Genomic DNA, 25,386 nt, shown 5'->3' with positions numbered 1-25,386 from the left:
GCTAATTTTGTATCATACACAGGACATGGAGTTGGAGATTATATTTTCTTGTATAGAATGCATAATGATATTTATAATGTGAATAACGTGAATGTTTGCATCTATAAACATGAAGTTTATGCTAAAGATCTTGATAGAGGTACTGTCATAAGTTAAATATTTTGATTTCTACATATAAATTATTTATGAATTAAGGAAATTGTACATATGTAGAAACTCATCAAATATTTTTTTTGGGGCAGGATACTTGTTGGAAGAAACATCATTCTTGAAAATTGTGTCTAAAGATACTCTGGCATGTGGAGGATTTGTGAGTAATTTCCATTGTGATCAAATTGAAGAGCATATATAATTATATGTTTGTGCATTCGTACATGTTTGTGCTTTTATGTGTAATTCGTAAAAATAACATTATTTATTATTTCTTTCCAAGGTTGTACCAAGTTTGGTACGGTACAAATACAGTCAAAAGCTCTAGACGATAGAGAAAATCCGGGTTGGAGGGCATGAATCTTTCGTTTCATACAACTCGTCAAATGGATATTTTTACTGCCTTGGATATGTGCTAGTGATATTTCATTTGCGCGAAAGAGATACATTTGTATTTACTATGGATGATAGCAATATCATTTCATCTAGGATTTTTTAGGAAGATGGATTTGAGGTTGATTACTTAAAAAGGCTTATTAGAGGAAAAGAGATGATAGGAAGAGATTAGTTTCTACAAATTAATTTAGATTCTGATGAAGGTTTGATACATATTAATGTGGCAAAATCTGATGAAGGTTAAAGTTATAATTATTGTACTGATGTTTCTATATTACAATTTTATAGATATGGAGGTGGAACATGAATTTGTTGGTGGCGAAAGAGGAGAAAATATGTTAATGGAAGAAGACAATGACATCGATCCATTAAAAGAATTTTGTAATTCATTGCTAGTAAGAAAGGATGGAAATATTACAAAAAAAAATCAGAGATTGAAGCAGAAACATAAGATGGTATGTGATAATATCGATTCAGTTTAATAGAATAGAGTTATTTGTTCTTTTAAAAAATGTATGTAAAAGTATTATGCTCCTGTAATTATTAGGTGGATATTAATCAAACCAAGCTTCCAGGATTTATCGTCATTCTTAAATCAGATAACTATGCACAAAATGTAGTGGTACGTTTTTCAATTAATGTTGTACACATTTCATATCTTAACTTTGGGTGCAATTTTAAGGTTGCTGCGAATATGGATCAAAATAATTGGTGTTTAAAATTTAATTAATTTACACAGAAACTACCAGAGAAGTTGGCCGCAACATTTGCAAGTGTGATACCAAAAAATGTCTGGCTTCGGTTCCCAAGTGGTCGTGAAATTCATGTCAAGTATTCAGTGGAGGAAAATAGTTTTGTTAACCTTACATGGTTCCTGAAAGAAGTTAGACGGTATTCAGCTATAATTCTGATTTTCACGCATGAGGGCCTCGGACAATTTATGGTATGTGCACTAAATCCTGATACAATTGAAGTGGATTATAATTCTGCAAGAGTTATTTCCCAATCGCATTCAACTTGTAGAGGTAATTGCATATTTTTACAAAGCTTTTACGAATTTGTTTTAGGATACATAAATTTAAATTTCAGTATTCATTATGACTGAACTTGGATACCAACAATTAATTTGCAGATATAATAACAAGGATTGGTTGCAAATTCATGATATTCGGTATTGGCGATGCAATAGACTCTAGAGTAATAGTAAGCTTTTAATTAAGCAATACTTACTTTCCCACACTATGATCTGTATCTCTTTCTCTATTAATAGTAATTTTGTCATTTATCGATACTTATTATGCTTGTGGCAGGCCATACCGGAAAAATTTCACAACTCTTTTGGAAAGTTGATTCCTGCAAAAGTACAATTGATCTTGCAGAATGGAAAGATATACAATTGTCAGTACTCTGAATCCACAGGGAAGATTTTTGATATACTGGAGCTAGTAAATGACAAAATGTTCGAGAGGAAGGATTTCATGTTGCTTACCTACAAAGGATCTGGGAAGTTTGAAACTATCATTTTTGATAGTTCAAAAAATGAAAAACTTCTGGTCAGCTATTCTTCAAGAAATGGTACTACTTTAAATACTACATACTATTTTATTTGTCTGGTGATTAGGATCCCAATTTTTTAGACAGATATTTTTTTAAAAATATTTATAGTAGTTAATGAAGCTATGCAGTCAAACGGTAATAATGGAAATGCGGGTGACCACGATAATAATATTAATACCTTTTGCTACTTCTCTGTAGATATTAATGAACAGCTTCCAGGTGGAGTTGAGGAATTAGAAGAAATTGTTCACATGAATATTACAGTTGACATTGATCATGCTGCAGAAGTTCCTGAAGAAGGAATTCAGCAAGTAGAAGATAACTTGGATATGGATGTTGAAGACGTAACTGATGATGTTGCAGACAATAATATAAGTGATCAGGAAAATGATCAAATCCTGGGAATGGAGTTCACCGCAACAATGACTGCTTCAAATGTGAACAACACATGTCACAGAGCGGTATTATTACATTACCCGATCAATTTACATAGACTTTTTTTGCAAATACAATATAATTTTTAGTCATTTTGTGGTTAATTGATATAACAAAGACATATCATCTTTCAGTATATCCCAGCAGCTATACAGCCGAATGGTAGGACATGGATAAGTGGCGAAATTGTAACTTTTAGGATGGGGCTTTTAACCTGGAATGTTAAGATAGTGTTTTCTACTGGATTACCTCGATTCTCTGCTGGATGGAACCAATTTGCGATTGATAATGAGCTACAAATAGACGATAACTTGGTTTTTACTTTTCAACAAGAAGATTTAATATTCGATATAGTTATCGAATAGTTTGTTTAATCTACACTACATTTCATATTGGATCAATGTGATCAATATATTTATGTCTGGTACATGATGTATTAATATTATGGTTTATTGTGCTTGAAATTTGGTTTTGTAGCTATTTATATTATTGGATGTGATCTGATTTTAAACACTTTCCAAATTTAATATGATGTATTTATATTATGGATCTTATTGGCTGAACAATGAAAAAGCTCTCTTGTTGCAATGACATTATTCTTAAGGTTGATTGATGACTTAGTAATTATATATTTGCAATCAATATTGTATATCTTAAGTTTAATAACTTGTACAATTTCTACAACTACAGAAAAGTAAAAATAGTAATCTAAGTATTGGATTACTTAGATAAAGTGTGACAGTATTTAGAATATGGTAAATATTTCGTGCTTGTATTAAATATAATAATATCTTAGTCCGAACATAGAAGTATTACGTTAAATATTGCATAAGATAACTGCGGCGTAATTCAACCAAAAGATTTAAATAGATAATTTAAAAATCCAAAAACATGAGAAACATACACATTGAATAACAAATTATAATATTTGTGGTAGAACAATTTGCACGCTTATTCCGAATATCGATAAAACTGTATTTAGTTAAATATCATAAACTATTAAATATAATAAAATGCTTCAGCTGCAATATCTCTTTAATGCATCCGTTGTCGATATTCACTAACCTACATGACAAAAGGAAAACAAAGTTAGAGTATGAATAGTAAATTATATAATAATTTAAATGTGAGTTAATTTAATGTGCATACCTCTATCTCAAAGTGACGACATCGGGATAATCAATATTGATGAAGATACTTGTTGAGGGCAAATTACCTATGCGAATTATACCTTTTTTCAAATAGAAAAAATAGAATACTTTAGGAATGCTTTAAATGGAATTTGAGAGTCAAACTATTGACTTTTTCAAAAACAATTAGTACATGCAGGAAAGCAAGAATTAAACCTTGGTAAACATTGATGCGGATAGATGCAAGGATGACAATTTTCCTTTTCATTCCTATATCCTGGTATAAAAAATCTATATTCGGTAGGAAATTACCCACAAAATTAACACGGTGCGATGTCCTGAAATCAAAGTAAAGATGTGGTAATCTAAACAGTTCTAATTGTACAAATCTATATTATATAAACATAATACGAAATATCTTACTCTCCATCACTTAGTCTGAAGCGGATCATATCCCTTGAACCAAATCTGCCCAGGATTGTTCGCTTTGGTTCCAAGTCTTCAACACACCGATAACATCTATTTTGACATTGTAAATTACTAACATTTATAACTTTAGAAATCTTGATTGTCGACGTTTAAAATTCGATACCTGTGGAGTAAACAGGCATCTCATCATAATTCGAATTCAAAAGAGCGTCGGAAATAGCAGGCAGGGGAGTCAATTCAAACTTGTGCCGCGGAATCATTAGAGTATTCACTGGAACAACATCCACAATAGTGATGGGTAGGAACCATATGCAGTTTATGTTACGCACAGGCCTGTACAAACCAGTTGCAGGCATGATACCTATGTTCCTTATACGGTATAAGGTTCCTGGAATCAAAAGTCCGGCAAATTGATTCCAAATAGCAGGTGAAACAACTGCAACCATGTGCATATTCTGTAATATAAAGAGAGTATATGCATGAATAATGAATATGAAAAATAGAAACGTGGTGAACTCAATTACTTGCAACAGATTAAAAGCAATCACACCTCACAGTTGAGTAAAATAAGATTGTGCCTCGAGACCTCTCTATGACCATTCAGTGACCTCCACATTCTTGTCACCCTAACTTTCAACGTCCATGCAATTTGAGTGGCATTCAGATTGGACAAATGTTGATGGTCATCCATACCTGGCTGAAAGGTGATAAATGTTAATAGGATTAATGTATTATGTATTGTATTTTTTGTTGAAATTGAAGAAAAATATGTGTATAAACCTGTATGTTCTTCAAAAATTTTAGTGTAGAACAAATATGAAAGTTACTGAATATATATTACCGTCTAAGTAGAATATGATCGATTTTGAATATGGTAAAGATACTCAATAACACCAATTTTAAAGGAAGATATTGTCATCTTGATTGTAGGCAGTTAGGATAATTTTTATAGGTTTTGGTATACTCTGCAAATCACAAACAATACGCATATTATATCATAATCCTAAACAAAGCAATGTGTGAATCAAGATTGCAATAATTAAGGTATTGATTTATGTCAAAATTAAGGAGCATATTTTGAGGTTATTCACGGGAAATATCGTGGAAACTTGTATAATGAGATGACAAGTAGTTATATTTGGTAAATTTCAATATTGAGTAATGCGGGGAATTTAAAACATATAGTCTAACACTTTATTTTGAATTTAAGGCTGCTCATCATGAATGTTTCGAGTCAAATTTAAGAACTTGTCTTCTCTTGAAAAAATGATCTTTTCGCTATACAATTTGAAATTAAACATTTTTTTCCATTATAAAATCTTATGTCCATAAACGACATTGAATGTCAAATTAAATGGTGTACGACATGGTCCTTGATAAATAAGCACTACTTTTTAATAAAAGTAGTGCTTCAACCATGCTTCATTAAACGTAGATGATCAAGGTAATATTTAAATATTGTAAACCAAACTTTTATTTATGTGTGATGACGCTGATCACAGTTATGAAGGATTAAAAATCAAATACATAGATAACAAATGTTGAAAACAGGGTAAAAACATTGTTATGCAATCGAAATTGCAAATAATGTCACGTGGACAATAACTGTAAAAAATAATTCAGCCATAAGCAAGATGAAAGCTCTGGAAAATACTCAAAGTTGAAGCATGCTATCAACCTTCCTGCAAGCAAAAGTGACATATTCATTAATTAAATTAGGTGGACATAGTTTTAGAGTGATGAATAAAGACAATTCCTAGTCAGCGAAAAGCACTTTGGTATATAAGTAAATAGGATGTCTAACATAGGATGCTAGTTATTGTCATTACCTTCTTAATTTTTTTGGTAACAGATTTAGCAGAGCCTGGAGTACCATTACCGTCATCACCTTCAGAGTACTATACATGCAAAGACCGTCAATAAGAAAGTCTGCAAATATTATTATTCAGCAGGGAATACTAAAGAGAACTCAAATGTAACATAACCATATTATAATCTCACTTCAAAACCCATGTTGATGGAATAATCTTCGGACATAATTGGAGATTCAGAAGGAGTTGGAGTGTTCATCGTTGGTTCATATAAATCATCAGCATAAAAGATGTTGTTATCCTCAACAATGTTTGATTTTGTCAGACCGAGCTCAACTGAAATTAGTTTTCTGACTAATGATTTAATCACTTCTGGAAAGGCTTTGGAGGAATCCTGAACACAGTTGTAGAAAATAAGAATGCATATGTGGTATAACATGGTGACACTGCAGCTGTTTTATTTTAACAGTTATTTACCTTATTGTAATAAGAAACCACCTTTGCAACACTTGATCCAAGAACTCTTCTAGAAACTCGATCATTTAAAACAATATTACAGGCAAATGTCTCATCCTCGGCAGGGACCATGATACGGAACCTTGAGAAAATAGTTAGCTATTTTTTTAGGCTTTAATTAACAGTATCAAGCCTACAAATATTTCCAATAAATTGAAATAGTTAGGTTACCTCTTCGGAGACACGGGAATGTTTCGAGGATAATGGGTACATTTGAATACTGTTCCAATGTGCTCAACCTCATGGAGACATTTGTTACAGCTATAAAACCACCAATTTGTTTCCTCATCGACTTAATGATCTTAAAGGTGCAACAAATTCTTTTCTGGGGTACGATGAAAATGTAATATTTAACAACAAAAGCAACCATATAAAAAATACCATTTCTGAATATTATATAAATGCAATACCTTGAGGTGATCGTATGTCAGATTCTCATTAAGGTCTTTGAGTGACAATTTTTCAAATAATGTAGGAACCAGTTCAATTTGTTTAGCTTGGAACAATTTGTCTCTTTTCATTATATATCCTTCCTCAAGCAACCTAAACATATAGAAGAAATTAAAAAATAGAGCAAAACGTTGATAAGTTAATTTTAACTCTATATTTACTTGTTACCTCTGCCTCATATCATTCACAGATTCATCATCTAGATTTATATATAGATGAGTAGATGGTAATGTACCAATCTGAACAGAACCTGTATATGGGAATAAAGTTAATTATTTAATTAGCAAGAATATAACTATGTAATAAATTTGATTGCATAAGTACTTACTCATAAATGTAGTCACTTTTGTACTTGTTATAATAACAATGATCGGTTTTTTGGGATTTCCAGCCATCTTGTTGTTGAACGACACAACAAGATCACCCCAAACAGTAACTTTGTGGGCATTACTACAAAATAGGTTTAGATATCATATATGTTAATAATCTATTAGCAATATGTGGTGTATATGCGTAATTACACTACTGATCAAATATACATATGCACATTACCTTGAATCGCATATTTTAAACTTCACAATGTCCCTATCTCTGTATCGAGTATGAAGCTTGTTCAAACCTTCATACTCCTCCACAACTCCAATAATATCTATTTAACACAAAATTTATTTACACAATATTAAAGTAGACTGTCTTATAATTGTAGGAGAATTGTTTTATATGAGTTAATTATGACAATATCGAGTTAAAATAGTGCGTTACCAGATCTATTGCAAATTCAGGCTGCTGTTGAGGAAGACATTTATTTGCTTCTGCAAACAAATCTCCCAGGTCTAAAAACTCAAACTTTTGCGAAGGGATCATGCCATCATCATCAGCAGTCCTCACAGTAGTGGAGCCTGTAAATCTGATGCAGAGCGTTGACTGCACAGGCATCAAGTTTCCAACAGGATCTTTAACTGTAAACTGGTCAAAAACATAGACACCACCTTCCACAATTTTCGTGCTGAATCCATTCCAAATGTTATGATAGGCAAAGACATGAACATGGTTATCCTACATTTAGATAATTTAAATGACATAAATATATAATACTGGAAAAAGGATTGACAACAAATAATGCAAAGATGAATAAATTTAAAACATACATCATCGTTAAGGAGAATAAGATTGTAGCCTTTCAATGAGTTTATCTCTAAAGTCATGTTAGCCCACATCATGTAACCATGACCTTAATTTTCCAGTTAGTGCTTGCCTTGTCGAGATTGGATAGACGATCAAATGATTTCATTGAAAAAGATCACTATAAGAAGAGAAAGAAAAAAGTTTATTCAAAAATTTAATAAAAACTCAGTAGGTAAGATATTTATACATTCAATATTCTAAGAACTGTATAAATTGCTTAAAGAATTGAAGATTTTACAAAATGGTTGAACTCTTGAGAGAAAAAAAGGATGATGCTTAGCAAATGACAAAACTCCTGTAAAAATGTTGAAAGTATATTTAACCAACAAGGAATTAGGGAGATGCCAACAATTTAGCTTGAAATTGATAGTGCAAATCTATTCCTTTAAATGAGAATTAGAGTAATATCCCGATTTAATTTGCTGATAATTTTTAAGGTAAGTGTTTGATGTGATTATGACAACTAACCAACCTTATCATTTGGGTTTTTGCCAACAAAAAAAAGGAAAACTGTAATCCAATTCCTAATAAAATATGTACAATATATAAACAATTAAGAAAATCTTCCTAATCAAATAGATTATACATATTTTTAATAGACAAAATAATTGGAGATTTATTGTTTATATTGTGTTCATACACGGGTGCAGTAAAAAAAGTGTAACATTTTGGATGTTGAACTTACACCATTGATATATCAAACACAATAAATCCAGAGTTAAGAAGGAAATATAGAAAAATGTTACATGAAGTTCTTAATATATCATGTCAATTGTCTACACTTGGAAGATTGTAAAACACTTCCTCAAAAACTACATTATTTGTAATATATGTGCTAATACCATCATCACTATCTATGAGAATATGGAGGCCTTCAGGTCGTGTCACTCTGGATATAGCAACATAAATGTGTCCGTTCGAGAAAGCTGCTTTAGGAAGGTAAAGCCCAACCGTATCAAGTGATTGTCCCTGACTTTTGTTAATCGTTATGGCATAACATATTTGAATCAGAAATTGAACGCGTTTAAATTCAAATGGCCAGTTCGTGTCACTTGGAATCATCTCAATTCTAGGAATTAGATGTTTCGTTCGAACATGAGAGCCACACAAAATCTCACATTCAATACTGTTCTTCCTACAAGATTTCACAATCATTCTTGTACCATTGCATAATCCCATGATCTGGTTTAAGTTTCTCATAAGCATGACGACAACTCCTACCTTCAATTTTAACTCATGCTTAGGAATGCAAGGCATATTGATAGAGTTTAGATACTCAAATGGAAACGCGGATCTGAAATCATTATCATCATCACCTGCATCATCAATTGAATCCTAACTCAGATAAGTGTAAACCATGCCAGGAATTTTTTCAAGTATCGTTGTATTAATCTCATCCACCACGATATTGGTAGGTATGAGTATGGCCCTTGATCTGAGGTATTTATGTGAAGAGATATTTTGTATAAAATCAGGGTACGTCACTTCAAAAAGCTTCTGGATTGGATCTCCGGATGTATGAACAATATATTGATCAGGAATCTTTATTAACATTTCACCAGTGTCTGGACTTGGAGAAATATTGGTTTCTTTGCCATCACCGACAGCAAGCTGCCACTTGCTAAAGTCCGTAATGGTTTTGTTCTCAAAATCACTATTTCCTGCATTAAGACACATGTTTTGCTTCAATAAAAATACTTCACAAGATTCCCAAAGCTTGGATTTATTGAGGGTAGAGCAGACAACTTCAACCCTTGAAGCTTTTGGAATGACAAGAAGTATCTGCATAAAATCTCCACCAAAAACAATGGTTATACCACCAAATGGCTTTTTAGCTCTACTTTTATCAATAGCAGACATAATATCTCTCAAGAATCGATCAACACATTCAAAAGCATGACGATGTTGCATAGGAGCCTCGTCCCAAATTATTAAATCAGTTCTCTGAAGTAGCTCATAAATATCAGTCCCGTGTCTTAAACCGGAAGAACAATTTTCATCAAGCTTGAGTGGAATGTGAAAGCGGGAGTGTGCGGTTCTTCCACTAGGAAGTAACACGACAGCTATACCACATGAGGCAATGGGAAGCACCATCTTATGCTCTGATCGTAATCGACAACACAGTGTCTTCCACAAGAAAGTCTTTCCACATCCTCCACTTCCGTAAATAAAGAAAACACCACCTTTTTTCTGGTTGATATTGTCAAGAATGGAATCAAAGACTATCTTCTGTTCATCATTGAGAAGACTATGATTTCTTGTGTGGATTCTCTTCATTTCTTCTGTGTCATAGGATGTTTCCTCAAGAATTAGTCTATTCTCAGAGTTGGAAAAAAAGCATCTCCTGGATATGGCATAACTGGGAAGTTTCTAAGGCTTTTACCAATATCATTCAACAATTTCTCTATCTTTGCAATAAAATTAATAAAATTTGATAACATTAATTTCTGGATCTCAATATCTGATAGACAAAGGTTTGGATTCCCAGTGAGATGTCGCCTCACAAGAAGAATATCATCTGACATGCATCCCCAATGAGCTTCCCAAAGGCTACACGGATGAGAGATTGGACTGTATACTAAAATGTTAACAAACATGGCACGTAATTGTGGAGGCATGGATGTATGCGCATTTTCACCTATAGCTTCGTTCCATTGCTGGTTGTTCTGGAGAATACCTAGCGCGGCACAGGCTTCGTGAAAAGAGTTATAAACATGGCCGTTGACTGTCTTCAAATCATCAAAACATACAACACCTTTAATCCTGAGCAGGAGCGTGCGGAGATATAATAGTTCAACGCTAGATGAATGTACTTCAGCAAGCCTACCGATGACATCACCTCTTTTCCTCTGTTTCCAGATACTTGGTTGTGGATGCCATGTAAACTTGCTTGGAAATTCTGAATAGGTTAAATTTGGGGCCTCTGCACATGTTTTATTTGCATCAAACCATGCTTCTAATTTGCTTTTCTTTGTTCCAGCATTGTCGAAAACTTGTTAGCCTTTAAACGACACATGCTTGTCATTCGGTAGATGTATTGGCAATCGTTCAACGAAAGGCCACTGGGAATGGATGTCAAAACCAAATATCCTCCATGATGCTTCAGATGCACAAACATATCTTTCATCCAAGTATTGCTTGACTTCATCAAGCGGCCATTTCTCAGGAGTGATTATGGTTGTGCACCCTTTTTTCTTGTTTATTTTTTTCCTCAGACACATGGTGGCGGTATCATGTCCTTTTAAACAATATTTGAACATATATTTCAATGATCTGGAGCTGTTACAAATCTCCAAATTTGTGTGACATTGAAATCTTATTAGAAGATCTCGATTGTTGGGGACAACATACCGATTATCTAGGTCGATTCCCTTTTTCTTTACGGTAATTCTAGTTTTCCTCTTCTTATAGATGGGAAAGCCACAGTCGTCAAAGTATGTGTGAGAATTATACATGTTAAAAAGGAAAGAACGATGTTTCAATTTAATTAAAATAAATCTAAAATGAATGTTTTACTAAAAGGTGAAAAATTAAATGTTGTATTCTTTCAGCAGTCTTTGGAAAATTAATTTAATGTAAAAGATGATGAATTACCTTTTAGGAAAATATTTAATATAACGGCCTTTAACCATACACGGAGACTTGACACAGTCAGTGCCACATGGTCCATGGATCATGTAATTCTTGACAGCTTCGTAACCAACTGGATCAATACTTGGGTCAAGAATTTCTGCAGAAACCATTTTATCGATTTGTTCAGTTGTTTTGGGACGATCGTTTGGATGCAACCATATTAGCATGTGAGCATGTGGCAATCCACGCTTTTGAAACTCTATGACATGCAATACTGTAATATGAAATTGATGAAAATAATTAAATAAAGCCTAAATATACATGTCATATTAAATTTAAATTATAAAAAAAATGTTAGAGGAAGAAATCCTGAAAATAGCATACCTCCAATACAACGTCCAAAACAGTTCCTTTTTTTTATTTGATCAAGAAGCTGGTCAACTTTCATTTTAAATACCCTTGCAACGATGTCGGGTGCGTCAACAACATCAACACCAGGTAGAAACTTTAACATCCTCTGAATTTCAGGCCATTTTGTGTTAGTGGTCATCGTAAGGAACAATGATGGGTGTCCAAGTGTTCAACAAATTGCAATTGCGTCCTTGAAATACTGGTTCATGTATCTTTTACTGCCAGTGAAGGAGACTGGTAAAATTGTTGCCTTGCCGACATTTTTAGGATTGATGTCACCCTTGTTTAGTGCATCTCATATGTTGTGGTACATATTAGAACGAATTGTAGTCTGGTGACCTCTGATCCAGTCAAGTCTGTATTGCTCAATCGCAGTAAATGCATCAACAATATATTGCTGCCATAAACGACCTCCCAGATATGGAGTCAAACCTGAATATACATGAGACAATTTCGTAGAAAATTAGAATGGTAGAAAAAACTAATATATAAGTGTTCAAATTTAGGTCATGATTTTGAATATACCTTTCGAAGGCCGTATCATGAGTTTATAATTGTAATATTCTTTCATCATGATGAATTTTCTCTCCCCCTTTTCATCCGGATCTTCATTTTCGGTATTCTGACGTTGTTTCTGATTTTTTTAATTTGGTCTGTTTAAAGGGATTTGACGGTAATATCCGATATCTCCATGAGGAAAAAGAATAGGATATTGAAGCTGCATAAATCGTGGATCAGTTTCAAAAATTCTCTCCAATCCATTGGTTCTCGAATGGATTATTGTATCCCTGCATCCTTTAGCATACTCGTCAGTGACAATCAACTTGGCAACTTCATTCGATGGACCAATATGGTTAGGTCGACCAGATGCGGAAGACGAAGATATAAGAACCAATCTAAATTTATCAACTGCATTCTGACTAATTCTTTCACGTGCCTTACGAAAACCTTTGACCAAAAGATTATGTTTATCCAACATTTCTAACAACGACTGAACGATATCTTCATCCACGGCATCGTGTCCTCCCTTAACGGCTTTTATTCTGTTATGTACTTCATCTTCAGTGTCATATATGTAGAGTTGACAAAATTTGGGGATCTCACCATCAAGTGGTACAAAGCTTCCCATACTGTGGTAATTTACACCTTTTACCTTGAAACAGTAAGGAACACCGCAACGATTGATACTATGATCAATTTGACCTCCGATGGAAGACATGGAAAACATACAGTTGTACATTCTAATATTTTCTTTGAAATGCCTAAAACGGGATCCACCAGTAAGGAGTGAAGCGAGAGGCTCGGGAGGTTGCTTTTCTTTCTCAAGAATTATCTGACCATTTTTACAACAAAGAGAGAAAGTTGGAGGCTTTTTGGTCGCACTTTTATTGTTCCTTTCATGATTCCACATGATGGCCTGACACTTTGAACAAATTCTATCAGGATCACCGACATCGAGGTACTCACTCCACTTAGTAACAATATTGTCAAATTCATGTACATCAACATCGTCACAATCACCTACAAAATTTTGATATTATTATGACTGTGGAACATCAGAGTAATTAGGAATGGAACTGAATTTAAGTTCATACCGCTAGATATACAATCACTGTCGCTGCTGTTACAATCTTCAACATTGTTAAATTCTCCTAATAAGTTCTTAGAACCTGAACTATCTCCTTGCACATAATAACTTTTTACGGAAGATGTATCATATGCCGAAGAACCTGGACTAATTTTACCACAGGTTTTTTTGGATTGTTGTTTTACAGCGATATCACTGCTGAAACCTAAAGTTACTTGTGGTCGTTTAAATATAGTGGATGCGGGCAGTGCAAAAGTGACAGTACTCTTGGCACTTTGATTAGTTTTTGGAGCTGCCATATTTCGTTGTTCTCCTGCTACAACAACAACATTGTTAATAAGATCAACTCCTACTATCTTTATTTGCATAAATAGTAAGCATCTCTAATTTACAATTTTGATTTTGAAACGCACCTTCAAATCCCATGGGTCATAATTTATGAATGTATGGAGTTTCAGGAGTTGCGCATGTTTCTCCATATATCTGTACACCTACATAATTGACCCAAAATTTATCAAATTATGCGATGAATTTAACAATTTAAAATTGTTTTTTGCCAATATAAAAATAAGACAACCATGGATAGCTGTAATAAAAAATAACTTTGGTTATGTTTTGACCTGATATTTGAGAACAGTATGAACGTGAAGTGTTTCTAGGTGGTGTGTATGGAGAATTATCGAGTAATTCTCTGTCACGCGGAATCTTTCCGCACAGCCTATTTTTTCTTTTACCTGGAGAAAAGCATAACCAATTCAGCCAATATCATATAATTTTAAACACAAATTTTTCCAACTATGAGTCAAGTAAAATGTGCCTGATGTTTGAGAAGCATGTGAAGGTGACGCAGTTCCCACAGGCTTGTGCACAATGCTTTCGCTAAAAGTTGGGTCATCCGTCAGTGTACTCAGGAATATTTTGTGTTCCTTAAAACTGCAGTTCTTTCGATGCACCCTCATTTGTTTTTTTTTCCTGCAATTTCCAGTAAAGACATTTATATTATCAAACATGATTCTTTTGTAAAAAAAAAACTGACCACACTTATTATTGTTTACTAGGTTGTTTCAGGTTTGGTTTTGCATTTGGTTTAGTATTGAGGCAATATGCGTCAGTACCTAGTTTCTCAAAACTGGGTTGGAAATTACTGTCAACCTGAACTTCATGGAGAGTTGACATTAACATCTGTCCGGTGGCTAATCTATCCTTATCATTGGGTTGGTAATTACCGACAACTGGAACTGTATAATCAAAAGGTATATTAAAATTAAGAATATTCTAGCTATAAATGTAAACTTGGGAATATACCATCCTTTGTCGTGTCAAGAGTGCGCAGAGACTGTTTGCCTAAATTTTCCAAACACAATGGCAAATCTCCGGAGATTTGTTGCTTACATAGTTCAACGTTAATATCTTGCAACTCTGTGTGTTTAAGATACCTATTTTCAATTCCATCGAATGCTGAACATGGTATTGTATAAACACAACATTAGTATTACATTAAGAAGCAAACAAAAACTTGTCAAAGTGGACTAATATGCAGGCAGTTTTTTACTAAATTCGAGATCTGTTGATAGGGGGTCAGAGGAGACTCGCTAAAAGAATTACCTGCATACATGAAAGGGGAATATAAAGCAAACTTAAAATATCAGGCCTAATAACATATATGTATGTTCTGCAATTCAAGTTATTTCTAATTGTTTTTAGAGCATTAGGGCTAAGATATTCTGAGACTTTCTTCCTCAAAGAATGTTTAAACGGTGAAGGCTTGGTACCTCAATTAATTACAAATAAAAAACATTAAATATACTTAAATCGTTAGAATGTTCGGAAGCAGAGTTTTATCTGAACCGCAGTATACGACAAACCTTGCCTATGTTCAATACTTGATCGGCTGAGAGATGATATAGTTGACGGAATTATTGGACTCTGATTCTCCTAGCTACTACCTGACAATGCATTTCCACTCAAATTTATTGGATAAGATCCGGGTTTAACTAAAGCAAAGAATAGAGAAAAACTTATTTTCAATTCCACTGAATGTTGATCATGGTATCGTGTAAACACAACATTAGTATTATATTAAGAAGCAAACAAAAATCATTCAAAGTGGACGAACCTGTAGACTGTAAATCCTGACTAAATTCAATATTCTTTGATAAGGGTGTCAAAGGAGACCGACTTGCAGAATTACCTGCATCCATTAAAGGGGAATACAAAGTTAACTTAAAATATCAGGCCTATTAACATACATGACTGTTCTGCAATTCAAGTTACCGTTAATTGTTTTTAGAGGATTACGACTAAGATATTCTGCATTATTAGTCCTCAAAGACTGATTGAATGGCTGCGGTTTGGTACCTGTAACAATCACAAATAAACAACATTAACTATACATCAAAATTGATGTCCGACTTTGGCCATGTTCAATAGTTGATCGGCTGAGAGATGCTTAACCTAAAAAAATTAGTGGATTCTGATTCTCCTTGCTACTATCTGACAATGCATTTCCACGCACATTTATTGGATCAGATCCGGGTTTAACTGAAGCAAAGAATAAAGATAAACTTATTAACGTCTGCATAATAACTTTTAGATTCAAACTACGTTAGTAAAATGAAGAAACTTTACATGAATCATTGCAGGAGGAAATCATCTGATAATTATCTGCACTCTGAGAATTAGTCATGTCTGTAAGAATGGAATCTACATTCCGACCACGGACGCGACGTTTTTTTTCTGATTGGACAAAAACTGAAAAATCATTATCAAATATAAAACAAAAAGTGTAACAATGAGACATGGTCATCAGATTTCATACCTTGATTACCTGAGGTGTGCGATGCATTCAAAATATTTTCAGTATTACGACCACGAACATGTTTGGATCCTACCATTAGTGATTAACGCACATAATGTATAGTCCGGTGAATCGCATGATAAAAATAACAGATAATAATCCAACAACAAATTGAGAACTGGTGATAAGTAATACCTTGAGATTCCATGATTCTGATAATGTTTCAGTGCCAAGATTCAGTTTTTAAATCCAATGGTCATCCATTGTAGCTTCTAATTCACGAGAGAGAGAGCGAGCGTGAGAGAGAGGGAGGGAGAGAGAGAGAGAGAGAGAGAGAGAGAGAGAGAGAGTTTGGAGGAAGCGTGAAAGAGTGATGTAACAGAATGAGCAATTCATGTATGATTTGTTTTTTTTTGAAATTATTTTCCATAGATAGGCTGATTTTGAAATTCAAAAATAGGTAATTAGTAATTAAGATGGGTCAATTGAAGCTAATTGGATAGTCCATGGATATGGAAAAATATATAGGATTTGGGTCATGGGTAAATTAAGGAGTAGGCATTAAGATATATAGATAATGTATCTGGTCAGACATGTTGATAGCTACAAGGTGATCAAACAAAACTCCAACAGCTAGGTGTATCTTTTTCGTTTACCTTTTGACTGGGTTCCGTTCAAGATTTCAAGAACCGTCCATCACAATTAAGAAAATATGAAAATATCTAGTTAACTTATATATGTACACAACTTATCTCCCTTCCTTATCTTACTCTTAATATGTGATATATATGTTATATATGATATTATGATACATTAATTATATAGATTATATGATAATATGATGTGTCTATATATATATTAGTAAGTGAGGAACCCATTTTTGTAACGAAGAATTTTAATATATTAATGGTTATTTTGTTAAAATATAGAGACAGTTACATATACATGCCATACACAACTGTAAGTCGATGTTTGTATTACAATAACTTGGCAAGACTGTTGATATGCAAATTGCAGTGACAAATTTTGTAGGTATTTTGGACAACACGTCCAGCCCATTGGTATTGCAGGAAAATGAAGCTGGAAAACATGTATTTTAGGCATTTTTTATAAGGGATGGTTATTAATTTCTTCGATCAACTCCATGACTTAACTATCTGAAGTATTAAAATATAAGGAGCATAGCAAAAAAAATCACTCGGAACAAAATCTTAGTAATTTCTTAAATCACCAAGATCCTCTTCACATTACATTTTTATAGTTAGCATTTATCATCTTCAGACATATTTTATAATAAACGAGAAATAATAAATTTCTATCAATTTCACTTTTGTAATGGTGATACCTTTTAATAAATAAAATATAATACGAGAAAGATTATTAAAAATGAGAATAACCATGAATGTTCTAAACTATTAATATCGAATAGTTCATATTAAACTTAGGCAATCAACTAAGGCTCCGTCCTTTTTATGGGACAGTTGAACGAGTTTTTCATTTTTATGGGATAGCTGAACACAAATTCACAAATATGGCACAGAACGCCACCTTTTTTGGGTTCTGCAATCTTACTCAGAAGAAGTGGCGTTTTCAGGTAATTTTCCTTTTTTTTTACTTTTTTCTTTTCCTCCCCCTTTCTGACTTGTGTTTTTTTGTTCTGCTAGGAAAAAAATTCATGTGAAGGGCATATTTTGAACTCTCATATTAAATTAAGAAAAAATTATTTTGGTTTCATTTTTTGTTGTTGGGTAGTTATGTAAACCTATTTTTAGTTTATATTTTTTATTTTAATTAAAAAGTTGTATGTATATGACTTTTGTTGCTACAAAAAGGGTGTCATGCGAGGCGAGTGTGCATTTGTTACGTGAGTGCATGTTTTGGAACGCTCATATTTAATTCATAAAATATTATTTTTATTTCATTTTTTTGTTGGGTAGTTATGTAAACCTATTTTTAGTGTATATCTTTTATTTTAATTTTAAATATTTTTTTAATGGTTTTAGTTGCTTAAAAATGGGTATCATGGGGGAATATTTTTTTTTCTTTACTAGGCCTCATAATCAAGAAATATAAAAGTGTAGTTCTACAAAATATATGAAAATATATATTTGTTTGATATTGACTTACATTTAGTGTGTTGTGAGCATTAAAAATAAAACTAGCTTTATACCCGTGCGATGCACGGGATGATTATTATGTCTGTATAATTTTTTTGACTATTTATTCTTTATCTAATAATTTTGTTTTCTAAATATATTTTATGTTCTTAATGAATAATGTATTTTTTAAAAAAATGTACTTTTTGTACATATATATTTTATTATTATTATATTATTATATTTGACATTGATAACCTAAATATAACATAGGTATTATAATTTATTTTATTTCTTCAATTGTTTGATTTTTTTCTCACATTATAAATTTGTAAATAGAATATGTTAGGTCACACACACTGTAGAAGGGGGTTGAATACAGTGTATTGCACAATCAAATCGAATTAAGAACACAAGTATGTAACACAAAATAATCTTATTAATAAAACAGTATTGCAATAGAACCGTTCTCTCTCAGTGATGAATAAATATCACGAGAGCTGTTAGGGTTACAATGAATAATATTCTCGATAATGATAACACATCTAGTGTAAACCCTATGCTGTGTTTATATGCCACACAGTTACAAGATAATCTTCTAATTGATATCGAATATAAGTCTGTATCCTAAAATATATCAATTAGTTATCTTTTCCTCCAAGTCTTCTATTCTTCATAGAATTCTTCTCCATGCATATCTCTTCTTGTGTTAGTCTCAATCTTATTTCCTTTCAATCAGCCGCCTTCCTTATCTGAAAGTCTTCTTAAGTCCTGATATTATCTCCTGATGAATATCTTCTGATAACTTAAGTTCTGATAACTTAAGTTCTGATATCTTAAGTTCTGACTTCAGTATAAGTACCGATTTCCAGTTAAGTCCTGATTTGTCCTGTTAGTCAAAATCTGAAAACCAAACACAAATCATTATTAGACATGACATCACAAATATATCTAACAATCTCGCTCAACTTATAAATTAGCATAATATACAAGTTCAATAGATATTTGATGATGTCAAAAATATTAAGTACAAATGCATAGGAGAATTTGACTAGATAACTACAACTCACAGTCCTTGTAGCCTTTACCATCCTTAAAGTCTGATATCAGCTTTAGCCTGTATATCCTTCAAAATTTAACAGTTGTAGTCCTTGTCTTGGCTTCAGTTTGTGATTTCTTGAATGTCAGGAGTTGTTCTGAGATAGTTCTTCAAAAGAGTTCTCTCAGCATATTCAAGTTCATTTATCATCCTCCTTTTAGCATCTTTAAGTTCAACTGTATCTTCTCCTGTCTAAAAGATAGCAGCCCTGAGATCATTAATCTTTGCTTTCCTTATTTCCTGATCCAGTCTGATCATATAAGCTTTGTCAGACTCCAGATTAAATTCAACACCCTTAATACCCAGAAATGTAGTGATCTTGGCGGTATTAGGCTTCATCACAACTAATTCACCATTGTGAGCTCTGTACTTTGGATAGTATTGTCTGTCAGACTTTACAGAGTAAAGTTTCTTCTGCCTTTGAATATCAGATTTTAAGTAACTGACAGCACCATCTGTTGACTTGTTCTTCACTTGAAGTAGAAATAAAACATGTTGCAATTCTTCATAATACTTCAACCGAATTGCATTCTTTCTTATCTGGAATACTCTCCCATCTGTCATAAAATAGAGCATTATGTCTTCTTTCAGCTTGGAATTGTAAACTATCTGTACAAACTCCAATTGATTTAGTCTTTCTGGAGTTGTCCCTACTCCTGGTTCAGAAAGAGATGTAGGATCTAAGGTAGAGTTGTTTACTCTTTTCTCATCAGCATTACCCAGTCCTGTTTTATCTCTGGCTTCCTTCCTTTGGAGAAATCTACCCTTAAAAACATTTGTTGAAGTCTTCATAGATTGAGCAGATTGTTGAGCTAAAGTAAACCCAGGTAGTAGAATTTTTGAAGGTTTAACATGAGCAATGTCAGAGGTTTCTTTTCTTATGATGTCAAGACAACTTGAGCTCTCTTAGAGGTTGCTTGAATATTGCTTTTCTTCTTCAAAATCAGAGTTGCATCTTCATCAGATTTTGCTTCCAGATCCATAGTTGGCATATATATTTTTATAGGTTCATCAACTTTTGCCTTACCCTTGAATCTAGGATCAACTTCCACCTGTGATGTGGACTTGGCCTTAGATGCCTCAGTATCTGTCCTTTCTTTGATCACAATGCCCTTAGGCTTAGGTGGTTTCTTTACAATGACTTGAGCTTCAGACTTTGACTTAGATTTGTCATTTTCAGCTTTCAGTCTAATCTCTTCTTCCTTCAGACTTTCAATATCCATGCCTGGATTGTCCTTTAGGAACAGCCTTTTGGAGATCTCTTCATCAAGTTTCAGAGTTTGTTCATCAGAACTCATCCTTTTACCAGTATCAGAACTTGTTCTTTGACTTGTAGTTCTGGCTTCCCTTGATAAAGAACCCTTGCCTTGACTTAGACCTCTACTCCTTTCGGAGTTTCCCTGGTCTTCATTATCATCATCCTTACCCTTCAGTGGTTGATTAGTTTTGCATTTGGACTTAATCACTTTCTCCCCCTTTTTGGCATCATCTGGTAGAAGCAGAGAGACAAGCAATTCCACAGAGTTTTGGATTTTATTGAGTTGGTCTTGTTGAGCAGCTTGATTCTTCAAAATATCAGATAGTTGAGCTTGCTGCTTTTCTTGAGTCTTTTCTATATACCCAATGCGGTCAAAGGCTGTCTTAAAAAACCTTTTCTTGTCCAATTTGACATTCATGTCTTGCTGAATCAGTGTTTCTTGAATTTTGTTCACCTTGGCTTGAGTTATTGAGTGTTGACCTTGAAGGTTCTTGGTACTCAATGCAGGAACTCTGAGCTGTGCTTTGAAGTCATCATTCATCAGCATCTCATCAGCTTTAGCCAGGTGCTCAGCAAGAATATTTGTAGTAGGAACAAAATCAACTTTGTTCCACTCCTTGATCCATTCTCTTCCTCTGGAGGTTTCACTCCAAGGTACTGGTTCATCCTCTCTCACAAACTTTTTAATCAAATCAGCTTTATTAACTGTTTGTAGAGGTGCATGTCCTGAACGACCAGCTGCATCAGCATTTTCATTTGTAGCAGCTACACCAGTATTTTCAGCATTTATTTCAACAGAACTTGCAGAATCTTCAGTATCAGCATCCTGTGATAGAATAACTGTATGTGAAGCAATAGAAGATTCATCTGCATTGACATCAGCATCTAACAGTAGAGTTGTAGGTGGAGTTTGCTGAGGAATGGTTGGAGCTTCCAAGTACAGAACCTCAGGCACATTCAAGTTGTGAATATCTATTTCAGCACTAGTACCTGGATTATCAGCATGTACTTGATCAATGATAGGAGACACAGGAGGTGTAGGCATGTGTTCTTGAGTATTCTCTGGCACTTGAATAAGAGATTTGTGAGCTTCAGTAAAGTCTGGTTCAGTAGTGGAAAGAGATTCAATCACAATTGGGGCTTTTGAGATCAGAGATTCCTGACCTCCTTCCTTAGCTACTGTTTCCATTCCTTCTTCAGAGATTGATAATTCTAAAGCACTCCTTGCTCTTTGCTTTTTAAGTCTCTTAGCTGATGGAGAGACTCTGGGAGCTTGTTCATCAGAGTTTAGCTTTATATGGCTGTTGTGTGTTGGTGGGTTGGACATCAGGATATAGCAATGAATAGGTATCATAATCAGCATTTACCAAAGCTTGCTTTACTGATAAAGGAATTCTAAGGGGTCTCAAAAATCCCTTCTTGTTGTCAGCAGTTAAGAGATCAGTAAAAGCCCTTTTTGCTAACCTAAAAGGTTCTATGAGTTCACTTGCTAGTTGTGGTTCATCTGATGTACAGTAATTTTAAATTAACTGATAGAACCTAGCAAAGTAAACTACATTCCTGTCCTCTTTCATTCTATCTCCTATAAAAGATAACACAGTCTTTGCATAATCAAAATGAGACTGGTTTAAGAGTGCATACCCAATTTGTTGTGTCAGAATAGGAATGGCATCAAAATTTGAGCACTGGTTGGCAAACGTCTTCGTGATGCAATCGAAGAAGAAGCTCCATTCCTTTAAAATATATAGGCGTTTGAGTTGACCCAACTTAGCCAAACTCTGTTCATACCCAAGATTAACCATCATTTGCTGTAGCAATGGTTCCTCCACAACAGAGCTGAATTGACAGTTTTCAGGTAGGTGTAGAGCTTTTCGAACTGTTGCCGGAGTAACAACATACTCAACCTCCTTTGCTGTAAACACGATGCTTGGAGTCCCATGCTTACCACCATCATCATAAAGTCCTGTACGCCAAAATGTCAGAACTTGAGTTCCAGATAAATAGGATGGTTGCGTCAAAGCGAACCCAATTTCACTATGAGATAAGAAATCCTGAATAAAATGAAGTCCCGAAGGAGCTTCACTCTTAGTGAGAATGGCATCATAGTTGTTGGGGACGAACTTTGCTCCATTAAAGATTATATCCTTGGGTGCCATTGAAAATGAGTGAGAATTTAGAGTGCCTGAAAGGTGTTTGATAAAATGTCTGTATGGAAAACCGTCAGAGAATGTGAGAAAATAAGAAAAAGAGAGAGAGTATTGAATACAAAAGTAGATAAAATATTTAAAATCTTTTCTCTCTTTTACTTATACACGCCACTTGACAGCAGTTATTGAGAAGTGGAACAGACTGTACACCTATCAGCCATGCAGTAGTTAAAACAAAAGTTAATGGGCATGGGAAATAAGTAATGATTACTATGCACATGCAGTTTTTCAGTAAAAAACCGTTCCCACTAAACAAATGATTATTACTGTCTTTATCTCACATAAACCAATATTCTGATAAAATATAACCATTCAAGTATTGACCTAAAAATAAATCAAGGAAATAAATACTGCCACATCAGCATCAGAACTTGATTATTATCAAAATTTAAAAGTCATCAGAATATGGCTCCTTTACTCAAAAAATGAATGTTTATTTCTGTAATTCTTCACACAAATACTAATATGGTTTCAACAGAACTTAATCATCAGAACTTCCATCAGAACTTGTCCTCAGAATTTATGCAACTGACACTTAAACTGTTCATCTAAAACAACATTGATCACCATAGTAATTTTCATCATTCATATGGAGTGTAAATGTGTGTTTTAAGCTAAATATCAGACAAAGAGTAAAGTCTGATTTACTTCAGTACATCTTAGAAATAAGGCATAACTAAGAACTTTGCTCAAAATCTGTCATTAGTCAGAAGTCTACTATAGAATGAGTTCATGCATGAGTCCACCTCAACTGTTTTGTGCTCATTTTATGCATCTTTTGAAATTCCTTTTTACAGTGGCTTCTTAGTGTAAGTGAGTCACGACTGCTTATCAGAATTTATGCTATTATCAGAGTATTTTTCCAGTAATCAGAGAATGTGAAAAGGCACCAAGAAAATTTTATTTTGCGTTTCTAATGCATATTACTTAATACCAGCAATGCACTTGGGTCTTCCCTTCCACATACATTTTTCTCTAGATCTCAAAGGAGTACCTGATATTTATTTCTTTTCTTAACTTTTTTCTTTGATAAGTGAGGCTTATCAGCACTTAGTACATCCATAAGATTTACCAACATCAAAACTTAATAGATAAGAAGCACTATTCTAGTTTTTGACTGAGTAATAAGATACACAAAGTAAACCTAACCATTCTCAATATCAGAATTTGCTTGTGTTAAAAGATTTCCACATAAACAATTACTTCAAACATGAGATCATTAGTATATTAGAGACTACTAGGTCAGCATCTAGCACAGTTATCCGCATTGGATTGAATAGTCACATAAACATTCATATCACTATCAGAGTTTAGAAATTTACATCAGACAACAATCAGCACTTAGGTAAATTTCAATTTAAGCACAGATTATATAAAGAGAGTAATATCTGTAAATATTGATCATAAAGTCTGATGTATCAGAACACAAACTAAACAGATTTAGAGAAAGAACCTGAAACCATTCCAAGTTCATTTACCAATCTTGTAAAAGTAGCTTCACACAGTGGTTTTGTGAAGATATCTACTAGTTGTTGATCTGTTGGAACAAAATGCAATTCCAATGTACCTTTCATCACATGTTCCCTTATAAAGTGGTACCTAATGCTCATGTGCTTTGTCATTGAGTGATGAACTTGATTACCTGTCATAGCAGTAATACTTTGATTATCACAGTAAATAGGGATTTTAGAAAATTCTAACCCATAATCCAGTAACTGATTCTTCATCCAAAGAATTTGTGCACAACAGCTTCCTGCAGCAATGTACTCTGCCTCTGCAGTTGATGTGGAAATTGACTTTTGTTTCTTGCTAAACCAAGAAACTAATCTACCTCCAAGAAATTGGCAGCTTCCACATGTGCCTTTCCTGTCAATTTTTCACCCTGCAAAATCTGCATCTGAGTAACCTATTAGCTTAAAGTCTGATTCCCTAGGATACCATAATCCTAGATCAGCTGTACCCTTAAGGTACTTGAAAATTCTTTTCACAGCTGTTAAGTGAGGTTCACTTGGATCTGCTTAAAATCTTGCACAAAGACAGGTAACATACATAATATCAGGTCTACTTCTAGTTAGATAGAGTAGTGAGCAAATCATACCTCTGTAATCAGTAATATCTACTGATGTACCAGTATCCTTATGCAATTTTGTTGTAGTGGTCATAGGAGTGGATGCACTTGAACAGTCTTGCATTCCAAATTTCTTCAACAGATTTCTGGTGTACTTAGATTGACAAATAAAAGTTCCTTCTTCATTCTGCTTGACTTGAAGGCCCAGAAAATAGCTAAGTTCTCCCATC

General features: G+C 33.7%; 1 protein-coding gene across 1 annotated transcript; it reads right to left on the bottom strand.

Annotated features, from left to right (window-relative positions):
- Positions 1-8,827: 8,827 nt before the first annotated feature.
- Positions 8,828-10,336, bottom strand: LOC141680062 (uncharacterized). Its single transcript, XM_074486389.1, has 2 exons — positions 9,619-10,336; positions 8,828-9,375 (listed from the first exon to the last, which is right to left on the bottom strand). The coding sequence occupies exons 1-2, from the start codon at positions 10,334-10,336 to the stop codon at positions 8,828-8,830; spliced, it is 1,266 nt and encodes a 421-aa protein (XP_074342490.1).
- Between the last annotated feature and the right edge of the window lie 15,050 nt (positions 10,337-25,386).

This window comes from Apium graveolens, chromosome 8 (genome assembly GCF_009905375.1).
Source record: "Apium graveolens cultivar Ventura chromosome 8, ASM990537v1, whole genome shotgun sequence".
NCBI classification, from domain to species: Eukaryota; Viridiplantae; Streptophyta; class Magnoliopsida; order Apiales; family Apiaceae; genus Apium; species Apium graveolens.
Note: the sequence above shows the minus strand (reverse complement) of the source record. Positions and strands in the feature narration are given on the sequence as shown.

Excerpts from the sequence above, each read along its gene's own strand:
- LOC141680062 (XM_074486389.1), bottom strand. The coding sequence starts at position 10,336 with ATGAAGAGAATCCACACAAGAAATCATAGTCTTCTCAATGATGAACAG. Across the intron at positions 9,376-9,618 it reads TTCTCCAAGTCCAGACACTG|GTGATGATGATAATGATTTC; the intron begins GTGAAATGTTAA and ends TTGATGATGCAG.